Here is a 16,474-nt window from a genome sequence, read left to right as displayed (position 1 = left end):
CCCACGAGGGGCTGGAGGTCCCCATGAGGGGCTGTGACCACCACGAGGGGCTGTGACCACCACGAGAGGCTTTGCGGCCACCGGGCCGGGCTCTGCCCCTTTCTGGGGGCTCAGGGGGGGCTGCGGGACCTCTCCCCCTCCCCTTCCTGGCTGTCCCCATCCCCGTCCCCTCGCCCCGGCCCCCGCCGGCGCCACCAGGCGGGACACCGGTGTGCCATCCCCGGGCGGTGCCATCCCCGGCGGTGCCATCCCCGGGCGGTGACACCGGGCGGTGACACCGGGCGGTGACACCGGCCTGGCACGAGGGGCCCCTTAAGTGCTGCGGCGCCAGGATGGGGGGGTCCGGGGGTGGGAGGGGGGGTCCGGGGTGGGGTGTGGGGGGGTCCCTGGGCCCCGTGAGCGCTGCGGGGCTCGGCGGGGCTGTGGCGGAGCCGGCGACAAGTGCTAAAGACCCCGAGTGGCCCCGGTGTCCCCCTAAGTGCTGCGCGGCTGCGGGGCCGGCCGGAGCCCCCCGGGCCGGGGCCGCGTCCCCCTCGCTGCGGCTCCCGGGTTTAAGTGCTGGGGGGGCCGCGGGGGCTGCGGGGGCTTCTCCGCATTCCCGGAGCCTCCTCCGGCCGCGGCCGCAGCGCTCGGGGCCGAGAGGGAAGCGCGGGAGCCGCGGCGGAGACGCGCGGGGAGGTTGGGGGGGGGTTCGTTCTCACGTGAAACAAACACAAACAACAGGAAAAGAAAAAACAAAAAAAAAAACCCCAAAAACCAAAAAAATAACAAAAAAAAAACCAAAAACCAAAAAAAAAGCAAAACCCTCCGAGGGCAGCGCGAGGCGAATGTGCGGCGTAAGCGGAATTTCGGCCCCAGCCGGAGCCTCCCAACAATTCTGGTGTCGCCTCCGGGTGACCCCCGGGCCGCCCTCACCCCCCGGCGGAGCCGCGCGGCCCCGGGGCCGGTGCCAGGGCTGGAGGCAAAGCCCGGCCCGAGGCTCCGGCCCCTCCGGCCGCCCTTGCCCGGGGCTCCCCGGGGCTCTCCGGGGCTGGAGCGGCCCCTCCGGAGCCGGGCCCGGCTGCGAGGGGAAGGAGCGGGGCGAGCGCCGGCCGGGAGGGCGATTAATAAATAAATAAATTAAAGAAGGGAGGCGGATTCCTCCCGGTGCCGGGGGTCCCGCGGGGCCGCAGCGAGGTCCGGGGTCACCCCCCTTCGGTGTCACCAGCGGTGTCACCAGCGGTGTCCCCAGCGCCGCTCCAGGAGCACGGGGAGACGCGGGGTGCGCTCGCTCTTCCTCCTCCTCCTCCTCCTCCTCGTCGTCCTCGTCGTGCTGCTGCTCTCCCCGCTGGGGCCGTGTCCCCGCGGTGTCCCCGTGTCGCCACCGCGGCCTGGGGTCCCCCCCCCCCCCTTTCCCTTCTCCGTCCGGTCGCTTTTATTGCACAATGCGCGTGGGATCGCGGGGTCGCTGCTCCGTGCGGTTCTCCTCCTCCTCCTCCTCCTCCTCCTCCTCCTCCTCCTCCACCTCCTCCTCCTCCTCCTCCTTCTCTCTCTCCTCCACCATCCAAACCGATTTCAACGCTTGGCCTTTGTCACTTTGCGCTTCCCGCCCCGCCCCGAACCAACAACAAAAAACAACAAAAAATCAAAAAAAAAAGCAAAAAAAAAAAAGCAAAAAAAAAAAAAAGAAAAAAGAGCGGAAAAAATGCTGAGGAGCCCGCGGGGGGCAGCGGGGGCTCGCTGGGATGGGGGAGAGGCAGGCGGGGCAGGAGGGAGGCAGGGCGGCTCTAGGAGCAGCCGCAGCGATCCACGACCATGCCGGGGATCTTGCCGTAGATGATCTGCTGCTTGTCGTTGAAGTAGAGCATGTTGATGGGGGACATCTTGGTGGGCGTGCAGCAGGGCCCGGCCGAGCCGCGCGGGTTCGCCTGCTGCACCAGGTGCGTGTGCGGGTACTTCTGCATGAACATGTACTCGCACTGGCCCGAGCAGTAGTTGGCCTTGTAGCGCTTGGGGGCGATGATCCAGTCCCAGCCGAACGCCTCGAAGTCCACGGTGAGCGGGTAGCGGCAGCAGCGCGACTCCGTGGAGTGCTCGTCGCAGTCCAGCCCCAGGTTCCGCCGAGAGCGCTTGTTGTTCTCCAGGACGCGCAGCTCCATGAAGGGGTGCTGGGGACAGGGACACAGCCGGGAGGGGACACGGACAGAGCGAGGGGAGAGGGACAGAGCGAGGGGACAGGGACAGAGCGAGGAGGGGACACGGACAGAGCGAGGGGAGAGGGACAGAGCGAGGAGGGGACACGGACAGGGCGAGGGGACAGGGACAGAGCGAGGGGACAGGGACAGAGCCAGGAGGGGACAGGGACAGGGCGAGGGGACAGCCAGGAGGGGACAGCAAGGAGGGGACATGGACAGGGGTGAGGGGACAGATGTGAGGGGACACGGACAGGGGCGAGGGGACATGGACAGAGCGAGGAGGGGACAGGGACAGCCAGGAGGGGACATGGACAGGGGTGAGGGGACAGCAAGGAGGGGACAGGGACAGGGGTGAGGGGACAGCAATGGCCAGGAGGGGACGGGGGAACAGCCAGGAGGGGACAGACGTGAGAGGACACGGACAGGGGCGAGGGGACATGGGGACAGCGAGGAGGGGACAGGGGTGAGGGGACAGGGACAACCATGAGGGGACATGGACAGGGGTGAGGGGACACAGGGGACAGCAGGGAGGGGATGGGGACAGCCAGGAGGGAACAAGGACAGCCAGGAAGCGACACAGAGGACAGGGGTGAGGGGACAGGGACAGCCAGGAGGGGACACAGGGGACAACAGGGAGGGGACAGCAGTGAGGGGACAGGGACAGGGGTGAGGACACAGATGTGAGGGGACAGCGGTGAGGGGACAGACATGAGGGGACACAGGGGACAGTGATGAGGGGACGGCGGTGAGGGATACAGGACAGTGGGGAGGGGACACAGGGGACAATGGTGAGGACAATGGTGACACAGCAACCCCGCTGCACACTGCTCCACCCGGCCTGGCTGCGCTTTGCCTGGAGGTGCCACCAGCCCCGTGGAGGTGGCAGTGTCCCCACAGAGCTGCCACCAGCGCCATGGAGCTGCCATCAGTCTATCGAGGTGTCCCCAGCCCCGCAGAACTGTCACTGTCCCCACAGCCTGTGATCATCGTTCCCAAACTGCCACCACCCCTCTGGGGACACCCCAAACCCCCCTGTGTCCCCCTGGGCAGTGCCACCCCCCAATCCTCTGGGGACACCCCAAATCTGGGGGCAGTGCCACCCATCCAGTGCCCCTCTGGGGACACCCTGTGCCCCCCTGGCAGTGCCAGTGCCACCCACCAGCCCCTCTGAGGACACCCTGTGCCCCCCTGGCAATGCCACCCACCAGCCCCTTTGGGGACACCCCAAATCTGGGGTCAGTGCCACCCACCAGCCCCTTTGGGGACACCCCAAATCTGGGGTCAGTGCCACCCACCAGCCCCTTTGGGGACACCCCAAATCTGGGGTCAGTGCCACCCACCAGCCCCTTTGGGGACACCCCGTGCCCCCCCGGCAGTGCCACCCACCAGCCCCTCGGCGCCGGGTCCCAGCGAGGTGACCGCCAGGTCGTTGCCGTTGGGGTCGAAGGCGTTGATCTCGATGCCCCAATTGTTGTGGGGCTGCTTGAACCAGTTCTGCAGGACGTGCTTGAAGTCGATGCTCTGCCAGTGGCCGGCGCGCGAGTTGAGCTCGATCTTGAGCGAGCGGATGCGGATGTGGCGGCTGCCCTCGTCCGTGACGGGCTTGAGGCGCAGGATCTGCAGGTACACGGTGGAGGTGTGCTGCACCGGCCGCAGGTACACCCAGAGCTGCGCCTTCACCACCTTGGTGAACATGATCTTGGGGCTGAAGTTGAAGAAGCAGCAGTGCGGGTTGCCCTCGATCTGCACCACCGGGTCGGCTGCGGGGTCAGGAGGGAGAGGAGGGGTCAGGGATGGGCTTGGGAGCCCCCAAAGCGGCCACTGGGACAGGCAGGACTCGAAGATGGGTCAGGGATGGGCTTGGGAACCTCCAAACCGTGCACCAGGAGAGCCGGGACTCGAAGATGGATCAGGGATGGGCTTGGGAGCCCCCAAAGCGCGCACTGGGACAGGCGGGACTCGAGGAGGGGTCAGGGGTGGGATTGGGAGCCCTCAAACCACACATTGGGACAGGCGGGACTCGCTGTGGGGTTAGGAGGGAGAGGAGGGGTCAGGGATGGCCTTGGGACCCCTGGTGGGACCCCACAAATCGTGCACTGGGACGGGCGGGACTCGAGGAGGGAGAGGAGGGGTCAGCGATGGGCTTGGGAACCCCTAAACTGCACACCAGGACAGGCAGGACTTGCTGTGGGGTCAGGAGGCGTCAGGGTGGGCTTGAGAGCCCCCAAACCACACACTGGGACAGGTGGGACTCGAGGAGGGGTCAGGGATGGGGTTGGGAGCCCCCAAACCACACATTGGGACAGGCGGGACTCGCTGCGGGATCACCCCGGCCCCACACCGGGACCCCAGAGCCTCTCAGGGATCCCTCAGACCCAGACCGGGGGTCCCTGAGGTCCCTCCTGGGGATTCCCCAGACCTGCACCGGGACCAGAGACCCCCCAGAGCCACTCCGGGACCCCCGAGCCCCTCTCTGGGACCCCCAATCCTCGCTCAGGGACTCGAGACCCTCTCAGGGATCCCCCAGAGCCACTCCGGGACCCCGGAGCCGCACTCTGGGATCCCCCCTGGCCCCGCACTGAGACCTGAGACCCACTCGGGGATCCCCCAGACCCACTCAGGGATCCCCCAGACCCACTCGGGATCCCCCAGACCCTCTCCAGGATCCCTGAGCCCCTTTCTGGGACCCCCGAGCTGCACTCAAGACCCTCCTGGGAATCCCCCAGACCTGCACCAGGACCCCGGAGCCCCATGATGGGACTCCTGAACCCCTCTCTAGGACCCCCAAACCGCACTCTGGGACCCTTGAGCCACACTCTGAGACCCAAGACCCCCTCTGGGACCCCCCAGCACCACTCTGGGGCCCCCCCTGAACCCCTCTCTGGGACCCCTGAGACCCCCGAGCCACATCCTGGGACCCGAGAGCCTCCCGGGGATCCCCCAGACCTGCACCAGGACCCCTGAACCCCTCTCTGGGACCCCCAAACCGCCCTCTGGGCACCCCCAGCCCCACTCCGGGGGTCCCCCCGAGCATCCCCCGGCTCCGGGGGTTCCCCCCCCCGGCCCGGCCCCACATCTGGGTCGAATTGAGGTGGGAATTTGCCCCCCCCGCCCCGGTCAGGTTTAATCGCGCCCAGCTGCAGCCGGGGCCATTTGTGCGCCGGCCCCGCGGGGGTCGCGACACCGGGAATGTCGCAAATGGGGCTGGGGGGGGCGGCGGGGACCCCCCAAATGGGGCTGGGGGGGGCGGCGGGGACCCCCCAAATGGGGCTGGGGGACGGGGGGAGTTTGACAACCGGGGGTGCGGGGCCGGTGGGTGCTGGGGGGACCTGGGGGGTTCCAGGTGGGGATTAGGGGAGTTCAGGTGGGGATTTGGGGGTTCCAGGTGGGGATTTGGGGGCTCCGGGTGGGAATTTTTGGGTCTCCAGGTGGGAATTTGGGGGGGTTCCAGATGGGAATTTTTGGGGTCTCCAGGTGGGAATTTGGGGGGGTTCCAGGTGGGGATTTTTGGGGTCTCCAGGTGGGGATTTGGGGGCTCCAGGTGGGGACTAGGGGGTTCCAGGTGAGGATTTGGGGGTTCCAGGTGGGGATTTGGGGGTATCCAGGTGACGATCTGGGGTGGCTCCAGGTGGGAATTTGGGGGTTCCAGGTGAGGATTTGGGGGCTCCAGGTGGGAATTTTTGGGGGCTCCAGGTGGGAATCTGGGGGGGGGGCTCCAGGTGGGGATTTTTGGGGGCTCCAGGTGGGAATCTGGGGGGGGCTCCAGGTGGGGATTTTTGGGGTCTCCAGGTGGGAATCTGGGGGCTCCAGAGCCACCAAGGCCCCTCTTTGGTGACCCCTCTGTCCCGGGGGTCTCGCTGCCCATCCCGGGGGGGTCCGGCGGGGGCGGGGGGCGGTGCCGGGATGCTCCTGCGGTCTCCGTGGCAACGGGGGATAAAGGATAAAGGTTACCGGGACACCGGGCACAGCTGGGCCCGCGCGGGGCGGGGGCGGCCCCCGGACCCCCCCCCGCTCTTTGTTCCCGCATTCGGGGCCCCCCGAGCGCCGCCCGCGCCCCCCACCCCCCCACGAGGTGCTCGGTGCTGTCCCTGCGTCTGTCCCCGTGTCCCCGCGTCCGTCCCTGTGTCCTTGTGTCGCTGTCCGCACATCCGTCCCTGTGTCCCCACGTCTGTCCCTCTGTCCCTGCGTCTGTCCCTGTGTCCCTGCGTCTGTCCTTGTGTCCCCGCGTCTGTCCCCGTGTCCCCGCGTCCGTCCCCGTGTCCCTGTGTCTGTCCCTGTGTCCCTGCGTCTGTCCCTGTGTCCCCGCGTCCGTCCCCGTGTCCCTGCGTCTGTCCCTGTGTCCCCGCATCTGTCCCCGTGTCCCCGCGTCTGTCCCTGTGTCCCCGCGTCTGTCCCTGTGTCCCCACGTCCGTCCCTGTGTCCCTGTGTCCGTCCTTGTGTCCCCGTGTCTGTCCCCGTGTCCCTGCGTCCGTCCCTGTGTCCCCGCGTCTGTCCCCGTGTCCCCGTGTCCGTCCCTGTGTCCCTGCGTCTGTCCTTGTGTCCCCGCGTCTGTCCCTGTGTCCCTGCATCCGTCCCTGTGTCCCCGCGTCCGTCCCTGTGTCCCTGCGTCCGTCCCTGTGTCCCCACGTCTGTCCCTGTGTCCCCATGTCCGTCCCCGTGTCCCTGCGTCCATCCCTGTGTCCTTGTGTCACTGTCCCCACGTCCGTCCTTGTGTCCTCGCGTCTGTCCTCGTGTCCCTGTGTCCATCCCTCTGTCCTTGTGTCGCTGTCCCCACGTCCGTCCTTGTGTCCCCATGTCTGTCCCTGTGTCCCCGCGTCCGTCCCTGTGTCCTTGTGTCGCTGTCCCAGTGTCCGTCCCTGTGTCCCCACGTCTGTCCCTGTGTCCCTGCGTCTGTCCCTGTGTCCTTGTGTCGCTGTCCCCGTGTCCATCCCTGTGTCCCCTCTGTCCTTGTGTCACTGTCCCCATGTCCATCCCCATGTCCCCACGTCCATCCCTGTGTCCCCTCTGTCCTTGTGTCGCTGTCCCCACGTCCGTCCCTGTGTCCCCATGTCCGTCCCTCTGTCCTTGTGTCACTGTCCCCATGTCCATCCCCATGTCCCCACGTCCATCCCTGTGTCCCCTCTGTCCTTGTGTCACTGTCCCCACGTCCGTCCCTGTGTCCCCGTGTCCGTCCCTCTGTCCTTGTGTCGCTGTCCCCATGTCCATCCCCATGTCCCCACGTCCATCCCTGTGTCCCCTCTGTCCTTGTGTCACTGTCCCCACGTCCGTCCCTGTGTCCCCATGTCCGTCCCTCTGTCCTTGTGTCGCTGTCCCCTCGTCTCGCTGACCTTGAGCGGCTCCCCCCGGACCCCCCCCCCAAAGGGGCCTCATTAAGCTCCCCCCCCATCCCCGGGGGTCGCGGGGGTCACGGGTGGCCCCTCGGGGTGGTGGGGGGGGGGGGGGTCGGAGCCAATTAACCCTCGCGGCGCCGGGAGGGGCTGGGGGGAACCCGAGAGCTTTATGGCCCATAAAGCGCCTTCCCCTCCTTCTGTTCAGGAACCATAAAAACCCCACGATTGCCCGGGGGGGGGCGAGGAGCGGAGACGGGGGGGAAAAAAAAAAGAAAAAAAAATCAAAATAATAACGGAGAGAAGCCCCCCCCCCCCATTTCCCTCCCCTTCCCGGGGCGCATCCGGGCCCGCGGGACCCCCGAGGGAGGGGAGGGGGCTCTGTCCTTTATTTTGGGGGGCCCCCGAGCTGCCAAAGGGGCGGGGAGGGGGGGGCCCCGAGGCCCGGGGAGGAAAACCCCAGCGTGTCGTCAATTTTATGGGTAATAAAATTTCAAAGCCGCCCGAGTGCATTTAATGCCTGGGAAGGAAATTCGGGGAGGGGGCGGCAGCGCCTCACACCTCCCTCCCTTCCGCTGCCCCCCCCGCCGGGAGCAGGTGGAGAAATCCCGGGGGAAACTGAGGCACGGAGGGGGCGGAGCCGAGCCCGGCGCGGCCGAGTCCCCGCGTCCCCTCCCGGGACCCCCGGCTGCGCTGGCCTGGCCCCAGCAGGGCCCTGCTGCCACCCTGCTGTCACCGTCACCCTGTTTGTCACCATCACCCTGTTTGTCACCGTCACCCTGCTGTCACCCTGTTTGTCACCGTCACCCTGTTTGTCACCCTGCTGTCACCGTCACCCTGTTTGTCACCGTCACCCTGCTGCCACCCTGCTGTCACCGTCACCCTGTTTGTCACCGTCACCCTGTTTGTCACCCTGCTGCCACCCTGCCGTCACCGTCACCCTGCTATCACCGTCACCCTGTTTGTCACCGTCACCCTGCTGTCACCCTGCTGTCACCCTGCTGTCACCCTCACCCTGTCTGTCACCCTGCTGCCACCCTGTTTGTCACTGTCACCCTGTTTGTCACCCTGCTGTCACCATCACCCTGCTGTCACTCTCACCCTGCTGTCACCCTCACCCTGTTTGTCACCCTGCTGTCACCCTGTCTATCACCCTGCTGTCACCCTCACCCTGCTGTCACCGTCACCCTGCTGTCACCCTCACCCTGTCTGTCACCCTGCTGCCACCCTGTTTGTCACCGTCACCCTGTTTGTCACCCTGCCATCACTCTCACCCTGCTGTCACCCTCACCCTGCTGTCACCCTGCTGTGGCCTCACCGTCACCCTGCTGTCACCCCGGTGTGACCCTGATGTCACCCTGGTGTCACCCTGCTACCCTGTTTGTCACCCTGATGTCACCATCACCCTGCTGTCACCCTGTTTGTCACCCTGGTATCACCCTGCTGTCACCCTGCTGCCACCCTGTTTGTCACCCTGTTTGTCATCCTGCTGCCACCCTGTTTGTCAGCCTGTTTGTCACTTTACTGCCACCCTGTTTGTCGCCTTGCTGTCACCCTGCTGCCCTATTGTCACCCTGCTGTCACCCAGGTCACCGTGCCACCTGCCCCGTGTCCCCAGTTTGCTCCCAGTGCCCAGTGGCGCTGCTGAGCGGTGACAGTGCCTGGTGACAGCGCCCAGGTCCCCAGTGCCCGGTGACACTGCCCAGGTCCCCAGTGCCAGCTCCCAGCACGCTCCCGGTCCCTGCTGCCAACTCCCAGTCCCTGCTCCCAGTCCCCACTCTCAGCTCCCAGTTCCCAGTCCCAGTTCCAGTCTCAGTCCCCAGTTCCCAGTCCCAGTCCTCGCACCCAGATTCCAGTCCCTGCTCCCAGTCCCAGTCTCAGCTCCCAGTTCCCAGTCCCAGTTCCCAGTCCCCAGTCCCCAGTTCCAGTCTGAGCTCCCAGTCCCCAGTGCCCTGTCTCAGTTCCCAGTCCCAGATCCCAGTCTCAGTGCCCAGTCCCCAGACTGGGAGGACGCTCTCCAGTGTCCTCCCAGTCCCAGTTCCCAGTGTCTGTCCTCAGTCCCCAGTCCCAGTTCCCAGTCCCCAGTTCCAGTCTGAGCTCCCAGTCCCCAGTGCCCTTTCTCAGTCCCCAGTCCCAGTCCCCAGTTCCAGTCCCAGTTCCCAGTCCTAGCTCCCAGTCCCAATCCTAATCCCAGTTCCCAGTCTCAGTCCCCAGTCCCAGTCTCAGTCCCAGTCCCCAGTCCCCACTCCCCAATGTCCTCCCAGTCCCCAGTTCCAGTTCCCAGTCCCTGTCCCACTCTCAGTCCCAGTCCCCAGTGTCCTCCCAGTCCAAGTTCCCAGTCTCAGTTCCCAGTTCCTGGTCCCAGCTCCAGTCCCAGTCCCCAGTGCCAGCTCCCAGTCCCCAGTCCCAGCTCCCAGTAACAACTCCCAGCACTCAGGACCAGCTCCCAGACCCCAGTCCCAGTCCCAGTCCCAGTTCCCAGTCCTCTGTCCCCAGTTCGGAGTCCCAGCTCCTGGTCCCCAGTCCCAGCTCCCAGTGCCACCTCCCAGTCCCCAGTCCCAGTTCCCAGTCTCCTGTCCCTGGTACCAACTCCCAGTGCTCAGGGCCAGATCCCAGACCTGAGGTTTCAGTCCCAGCTCCCAGTCCCCAGTGCCACCTCCCCGGTGTCACCAGCCTGTCCCCAGTCCCAGTCCCCAGTGCCACCTCCCCAGTGTCACCAGCCTGTCCCCAGTCCCAGTCCCCAGTGCCGGCTCCGCTCCCCAGCACGGGGCCCCTCTCCCAGTCCCGGTGCCCTCTCCCAGTTCCCGGCGCTGTCCCCTCCTTGTCCCCTCCTTGTCCCCGTCCCCGCGCACACGAAGCGGCCCCGCGGGACCCGCACGGACCGGGGGGGACCTGAAGGGCTCGGAGGGGCGCGGGGACCCCCGAGAGGGACCCAGGGACCCCCGGGGGAGGCTCAGGGACCCCCGAGAGGACTCGGGGAGCCCCGGGAGGGACTCGGGGAGCGCCGGGGGGGGCTCGGGGAGGACGGGGCGCCCCGCGGGGACAGCGGTGCCGAGTAGCGGGGAGGGCAGCGGGGGAGCGGGAGCGGAGCCGAGCGGAGGGGGGGGGTCCGGGCCGGGGCTGGGGGGCCGGTGGCGGGGAGGGGGGGTGGGGGGGAGTCCTGCGGCGAAGTTTGCAGCGGAACAAAGGGCGGCACTGACTTTCCTGGGCCATGCTGATGACGGTCTCGGTGGTGGCGTGGTACTCGTCCTCCTCCAGGTACTCGTCGTGCTGCAGCGAGTCCCCCTGGAAGTCGTGGAGGTCCAGGAGCTGCTGGAGCGGGGGGGCCTTGGGCAGCAGCTGCTTCACCACCTCCCGGGTGATGTTGGGCGCTTCCTTCAGCCGCAGCTTGCTCAGGATCTGCGACTTGATGCTCTCCAGGCGCAGCTCTTTGCTCTGCCGCCGCCACAGGCACACGGGGCAGGCGGGCTCGGAGGCGGGGGGCTGCTCCACCGACCCCCCCCCCCGCCACCGCGGCCACCAGCGAGCCCAGCAGCCACCACAGCGGGGCCATGCCGGGGGGGGACAGCAAAAAATACATCGGGGGCTGCAGGGGGGGGTGAGGGGGTGGAAAAAAAACCCCACAAAACAAAAAAACAAAAAAAAAAAAAAGAAAAGAGAAACAAGAGGGAGGGGATTAAAAAAAAAAAATTAAAAAATAAAATAAAATAAATAAAAATAAAAGAAGCAAACCCTTCCCCACCGGGCCGCCCCCCCGCCCCGCTTCCACCGCAGCGCGCAAGGGGGGGGAAGGCGGTAACGGCGGCGGGGGCGGGGAAGCCCCGGGGGGGGCCGAAGGGGGGGGGGGGATGAAAAAAAGCGGCGGCAGCGGCGGCCCCGGGGTTTTATACCCCAAGAGAAGTGTGTCGTCAGCGGCCTTGATTGGCTGCGGGCGCACAAAAGAGGTTCTGGCAGGGGCTTGGCACCAGCCGCCGCCGGCCCCCCGAGCCCCGGGAACGGCCCCGCCGCCGCCCGGTGCGCTCGGGCACCCCCCGCCCGCCCCTCGGCTCGGGCTCGGGGGGGGCGGCCCGGGGGCGGCCCCGGCTCCCGGCGAGCGCGGCGGGGATGGACGCGAGCCCGGCAAGTGCGGCCCCCCCGAGACCCCCGGGCTGCCCCCCGAGAGCCCCGGCAGCCCCCGAGCCCCCCCGGGCCGGCCCCGCTGGAACCGGGCACGGGCTCCGCCACCGGAGCGCCCGGGAGGGACCGGGAGAGGTGGAGCCCGGTCTGGGGGTGCCCGACCGGGGGTTGGGGGGCTCGGAGACCCCCGGGGGGCGCCAGGGGATGGGGACCGGGTAAAAGTGCCCGGTGTGGAGCATCCCGGCACCGGGAAGCGCTGCGGGAGCACCGGGAGGTCCCAGGAGGGACCGGGAGCGGCGGAGCCCGGTCTGGGGGTGCCCGGCTGGGACTGGGGGGCTCGGAGACCCCCGGAGGGGCTGAAATTCTGGGGAGGGGGTGCAAAAGTGCCCGGTGTGGAGCATCCCGGCACCGGGAAGCGCCGCGGGAGCACCGCCCCATGGGGGACACGGAGACCCCAGCGCGGCCCGGGGCGCACCGGGACCCCCGGGGCTCACGGGGCTCCCGCCCCCAAGGCGGGGACGCTCGGCGGGGGCACAGGAGGAGCCAGCGGAGAAACGAGGGGACCCCGGCCCTGCGATCACCGCGGGGACCCCCGGCTGACCGGGGACCCCCCCCCTTTACCCGGTGCCCGCCCCATCAGAACCATGGAGAGGGGAAATCCCACCGGGGGGCTCTGGGGGGGGGGGTCCCGGTGGGTTTTGGGTTTTGGGTTTTGGGTTTTGGGGGGGTGGGGAGCGGCCCCGTTGCCCCCCCCCGGTCCCGGCGGGGTCGGTGGCGGTGCCGCAGACCCGCGGGCAGCGCTCCCCCGTGCGGCCGGGGCGGGAACTGCAGCGGGGGCGCTTTGGGGACACGCGACAGCGACACGGGACCCCCGACACCGCCACCGCCGCGGTGTCACCGCTGTCACAGTCCCGGCGCTGTCGCCTCCCGCTTTGTCCCCTCCCCGCCCGTGTCCCCGCGCTCCGCGGTGACCCCGGCGCGCGGGGCCGCGGCACCGAGCGGGTTAAGCGCGGCTGTGACGCGGCCCCGGCCCCGCCCCCGGGCTGGAGCTGTCAGCGGCCCCGGTAACGGCGGCGCGGGCGAGGGGCGGGCCCAGGGTCCCCCAGGGTCCCCCGGGGTCCCCGCGGTGTCCCCAGGGGTGGGGACGCGGCCTTGGGGGGGGGGTCGCGGTGCGGGGGTGGCGGGGGGAGGGGAAATTGGGGCCGTTTCGGGTCCGTTCCGGAGCGGCCGCGTCGCTCTGAGCCTTCCGGGGGGACAGCGGGGACCCCCCCGGCCCGAGCGGGACAGCGCCACCCCCCCGCGGGGACACTTGGGGACAGCCGCGTGTCCCCGCGGCCACAGCGCCGGGGCCGCCTTTGTGTCCCCACGTGCCCATGTCCCCACACCCCCGTGGCACCCTGTCCCCGCGTCCCCTTGTGCCCACGTGCGCATCACCGCCCTGTCCCCCGTGTCCCCCGTGTCCTCACATCTGCATGTCAGTGTCCCCACATCCTGCTGTCCCCAAATCCCCACGTCCCAGTGTCCCCAAAATCCCACTGTCCATGTCCCCCTGTGCCCGTGGCCCCAGACCCCTGTGTCCCCCTGTCCCCCTGTCCCCATGTCCTCACATCCCCATGTCAAGGTCCCCACATCCCCGTGTCCCCAAACTCCCACTCTCCATGTCCCCCTGTCCCCCTGTCCCCACATCCCCGTGTCCCCAAACTCCCACTCTCCATGTCCCCAATGTCCCCCTGTCCCCACATCCCCGTGTCCCCAAACTCCCACTCTCCATGTCCCCAATGTCCCCCTGTCCCCACATCCCTGTGTCCCCAAACTTCCACTCTCCATGTCCCCAGTGTCCCCCTGTCCCCACATCCCCGTGTCCCCAAACTCCCACTCTCCATGTCCCCAATGTCCCCCTGTCCCCACATCCCTGTGTCCCCACATCCCTGTGTCCCCAAACTCCCACTCTCCATGTCCCCAATGTCCCCCTGTCCCCATTATTCGGGGTCACTCCGGACCCTTCCCGAGCGCGCCCCTGACCCCGCGGCTGCCCCCGCCAGGTGTCGCGGGTGTCGCGGGTGTCGCGGCCGTGTCGCGGCGGTGTCGCGGCCATGGCGGGGCTGCTGCCGGCGCTGGTGGCGGTGTCGCAGAAGGCGGCGGAGGTGGCGCGGCGCTGCCGGGCGGAGGAGCCGCTGTTCCGGCTCCTGGTGGCCGAGAAGACGGGCCCGGAGCGCAGCGCCCGCTTCCAGCGCGACTTCAAGACCCTGGCGGATGTCCTGATCCAGGAGCTCATCAAACACGACCTGGGGACACAGGTGGGGACAGCCCGAGGGTGGCCCGGGGGAGGGTGGCACCTCCCGGGCTGTCCCCTGAGCCACCCCCCCCCGGTGTCGCCGCAGTTCCCCGAGCTCCGGGGACACATCCACGGCGAGGAGAGCAGCGAGTTCAGGGACGCGCACGGTGAGCGGGGACAGAGGGGACAGAGGGGACAGGGGACAGGGAGGGCAGTGTGGGGACAGTGTGGGGACAGTGGGGACTGAGTAGGGACAGCGGGGTCGGGACATCTGTGGGGACAGCAGGGTGGGGACACAGAGGGAACACACGTGGGGATGTGGGGCCAAGGCTGAGGAGGGAGGGAGGGAGGGAGGGAGGGAGTCCCCAAGTCCCAATGTCCCCATGTCCCAATGTCCTCATGTCCCCATGTCCTCATGTCCCCACATTCCCATGGCTGAGTTGGGTGTCCCTGTGTGATTTGGGGTCCCTGGCAGGTGGCATGGTGACAGTGCGGGTCAGTGCCACCCCAGGTGTCCCTGTGCCATGTCCCTGTGTGATTTGGGGTCCCTGGCAGGTGGCACGGTGACAGTGCGGGTCGGTGCCACCCCAGGTGTCCCTGTGCCACGTCCCTGTGTGATTTGGGGTCCCTGGCAGGTGGCACGGTGACAGTGCGGGTCAGTGCCACCCCAGGTGTCCCTGTGCCATGTCCCTGTGTGATTTGGGGTCCTGGCAGGTGGCACGGTGACAGTGCGGGTCGGTGCCACCCCGGGGGACACGGTGCCATGTCCCTGTGTGATTTGGGGTCCCGGCAGGTGGCACGGTGACAGTGCGGGTCAGTGCCACCCCAGGTGTCCCTGTGCCATGTCCCTGTGTGATTTGGGGTCCTGGCAGGTGGCACGGTGACAGTGCGGGTCGGTGCCACCCCGGGGGACACGGTGGCCCTGCTGGTGGCCGTGCTGGGCCCCGAGCACACGAGGGCGGCCGAGCTGCTGGCAGAGGCCGTGCACCAGGAGGTGACACTTGGGGACACGGAGCTGGATGGCATCGACCCAGGAGTGTCCCCAGGGGACCTGGGGATCTGGATAGACCCCATTGGTGAGGGGATGGGGTGGGACAGGGGTGGGGACTGGGGTGGGGACAGGGGTGGGGATGGGGACAGGGACAAGGATGGCGATGGGGACAAGGATGGGGACAGGATGGGGTTGATGGGATGGGATGGAGGGGACAGAAACAGAAACAGGGACGGGGAATGTTGTGGGGTGGGATGGAGATGGGGACGGGGACAGGGATGGGGACAAGGGCAGGGGATGGGACCCGGATGGGATGGGACGGGAACAGAAACAGGGACAGGGATGGGGACAGGAACTGTGGAGTGGAATGGGGACAGGGACAGGGACAGGATGGGGTTGATGGGATGGGATGGAGGGGACACAAACAGGGCCAGGGACGGGGCCAGGGCCAGGCCAGGCTGGCACCCCCAGACCCCCTGGCACCCCCAGACTCCACCAACGAGTTCATCGGGGGGCGCGAGGACGTGGCCGCCGTCGACGGCGTCGCCCCCGGGGGGCTGCGCTCGGCCCTGGTGCTCGTGGGGGCCTTCGAGCGCCACAGCGGGGTCCCCGTGCTGGGGGTCATCAACGAGCCCTTCTACCAGAGGGACCCCCAGAGCCACAGGTAGGGCCAGGGCCCGCAGCCGGGACCCCCGGCACCCCTGGGACCCTGAGCCTGCAGCCCTGACAGCCCTGGGGGTCCCTGGCACCCTGTCCCCCACCCCTCAGCATCACTGGCACCCCTGACCTTCGCCCCGGGGTTCCAACTGCCCCAGTCCCCTCACCCTGGGGTCCCCTTTCCCCCCATCCCGGGGTCCCCATTCACCCCTTGCCCCGGGGTCCCTGTCCCCCCTGATCCCCCACCCTAGGGTCCCCATTCCCCTCACCCCAGGGTCCCCAATCCCTCCATCTTGGGGTCCCAATTCCCCCATTCCCCTCACCCCAGGGTCCCCATTCTCCCCATCCTGGGGTCCCAATTCCCCCCACCCCGGGGGTCCCAATCCCCCATTTCCCCCCATATCAGGGTCTCCATTCCCCCCATATTGGGGTCCCCAATCCCCTCACCCTGGGGTCCCCATTCCCCCATATCGGGGGTCCCAGCTCCCCCTTTCCCCCACCCCAGGGTCCCCATTCCCCCCATATCGGGGTCCCCACCCCCCGCACTGTCCCCCTCCCGTCTCCCCATCTCCCCCCCGTGTCCCCCCTCGCTCTCTCCCCGCAGGTGGCAGGGTCGCTACCACTGGGGGGTGGCTCACGGTGACACCCGCCTGTGCTCGCTGTCCCCTCCCGTTCCCCGTGCGCGTCCCCGCGTGGTGCTGAGCCGGGCCGAGAGCGCGGCGGTGCGGGGGGCCCTGGCCTCGCTGGGCGGGGGTCCCCCCCTTTTCGCGGCCGGCGCCGGGTACAAACTGCTCTGCGTGGCGCTGGGGCTGGCGGACGCCTTCGTGCTGTCGCAGGCCACCACCTTCGCCTGGGACTCGTGCGCCCCGCACGCCGTGCTCAGGGCCCTGGGCGGGGGCGTGGTGGCCTTGGCGGGGGCGCTGCGGGCGGGGGG

At 68.3% G+C, this 16,474-nt stretch overlaps 2 protein-coding genes across 2 annotated transcripts; one reads left to right on the top strand and one right to left on the bottom strand.

The window, feature by feature from the left end:
* Window positions 1-1,708: 1,708 nt before the first annotated feature.
* GDF11 (growth differentiation factor 11) lies at window positions 1,709-11,054 on the bottom strand. The gene is given in 4 exon segments (XM_036405905.1): window positions 1,709-2,147; window positions 3,561-3,934; window positions 10,702-10,987; window positions 10,989-11,054. Coding segments are annotated over 4 exon segments (1,107 nt in total). The 3' UTR covers window positions 1,709-1,766.
* A 1,615-nt stretch (window positions 11,055-12,669) lies between these two features.
* INPP1 (inositol polyphosphate-1-phosphatase) lies at window positions 12,670-16,469 on the top strand (the record flags this gene model as incomplete). Its single annotated transcript, XM_036405899.2, has 6 exons — window positions 12,670-12,681; window positions 13,660-13,914; window positions 13,999-14,059; window positions 14,765-14,968; window positions 15,373-15,547; window positions 16,145-16,469. Coding segments are annotated over exons 2-6 (969 nt in total), but the record flags the coding sequence as incomplete, so codon positions are not given.
* Window positions 16,470-16,474: the final 5 nt, after the last annotated feature.

The sequence above is a fragment of the Molothrus ater genome, unplaced genomic scaffold (assembly GCF_012460135.2).
Source record: "Molothrus ater isolate BHLD 08-10-18 breed brown headed cowbird unplaced genomic scaffold, BPBGC_Mater_1.1 matUn_MA207, whole genome shotgun sequence".
NCBI classification, from domain to species: Eukaryota; Metazoa; Chordata; class Aves; order Passeriformes; family Icteridae; genus Molothrus; species Molothrus ater.
Note: the sequence above shows the minus strand (reverse complement) of the source record. Positions and strands in the feature narration are given on the sequence as shown.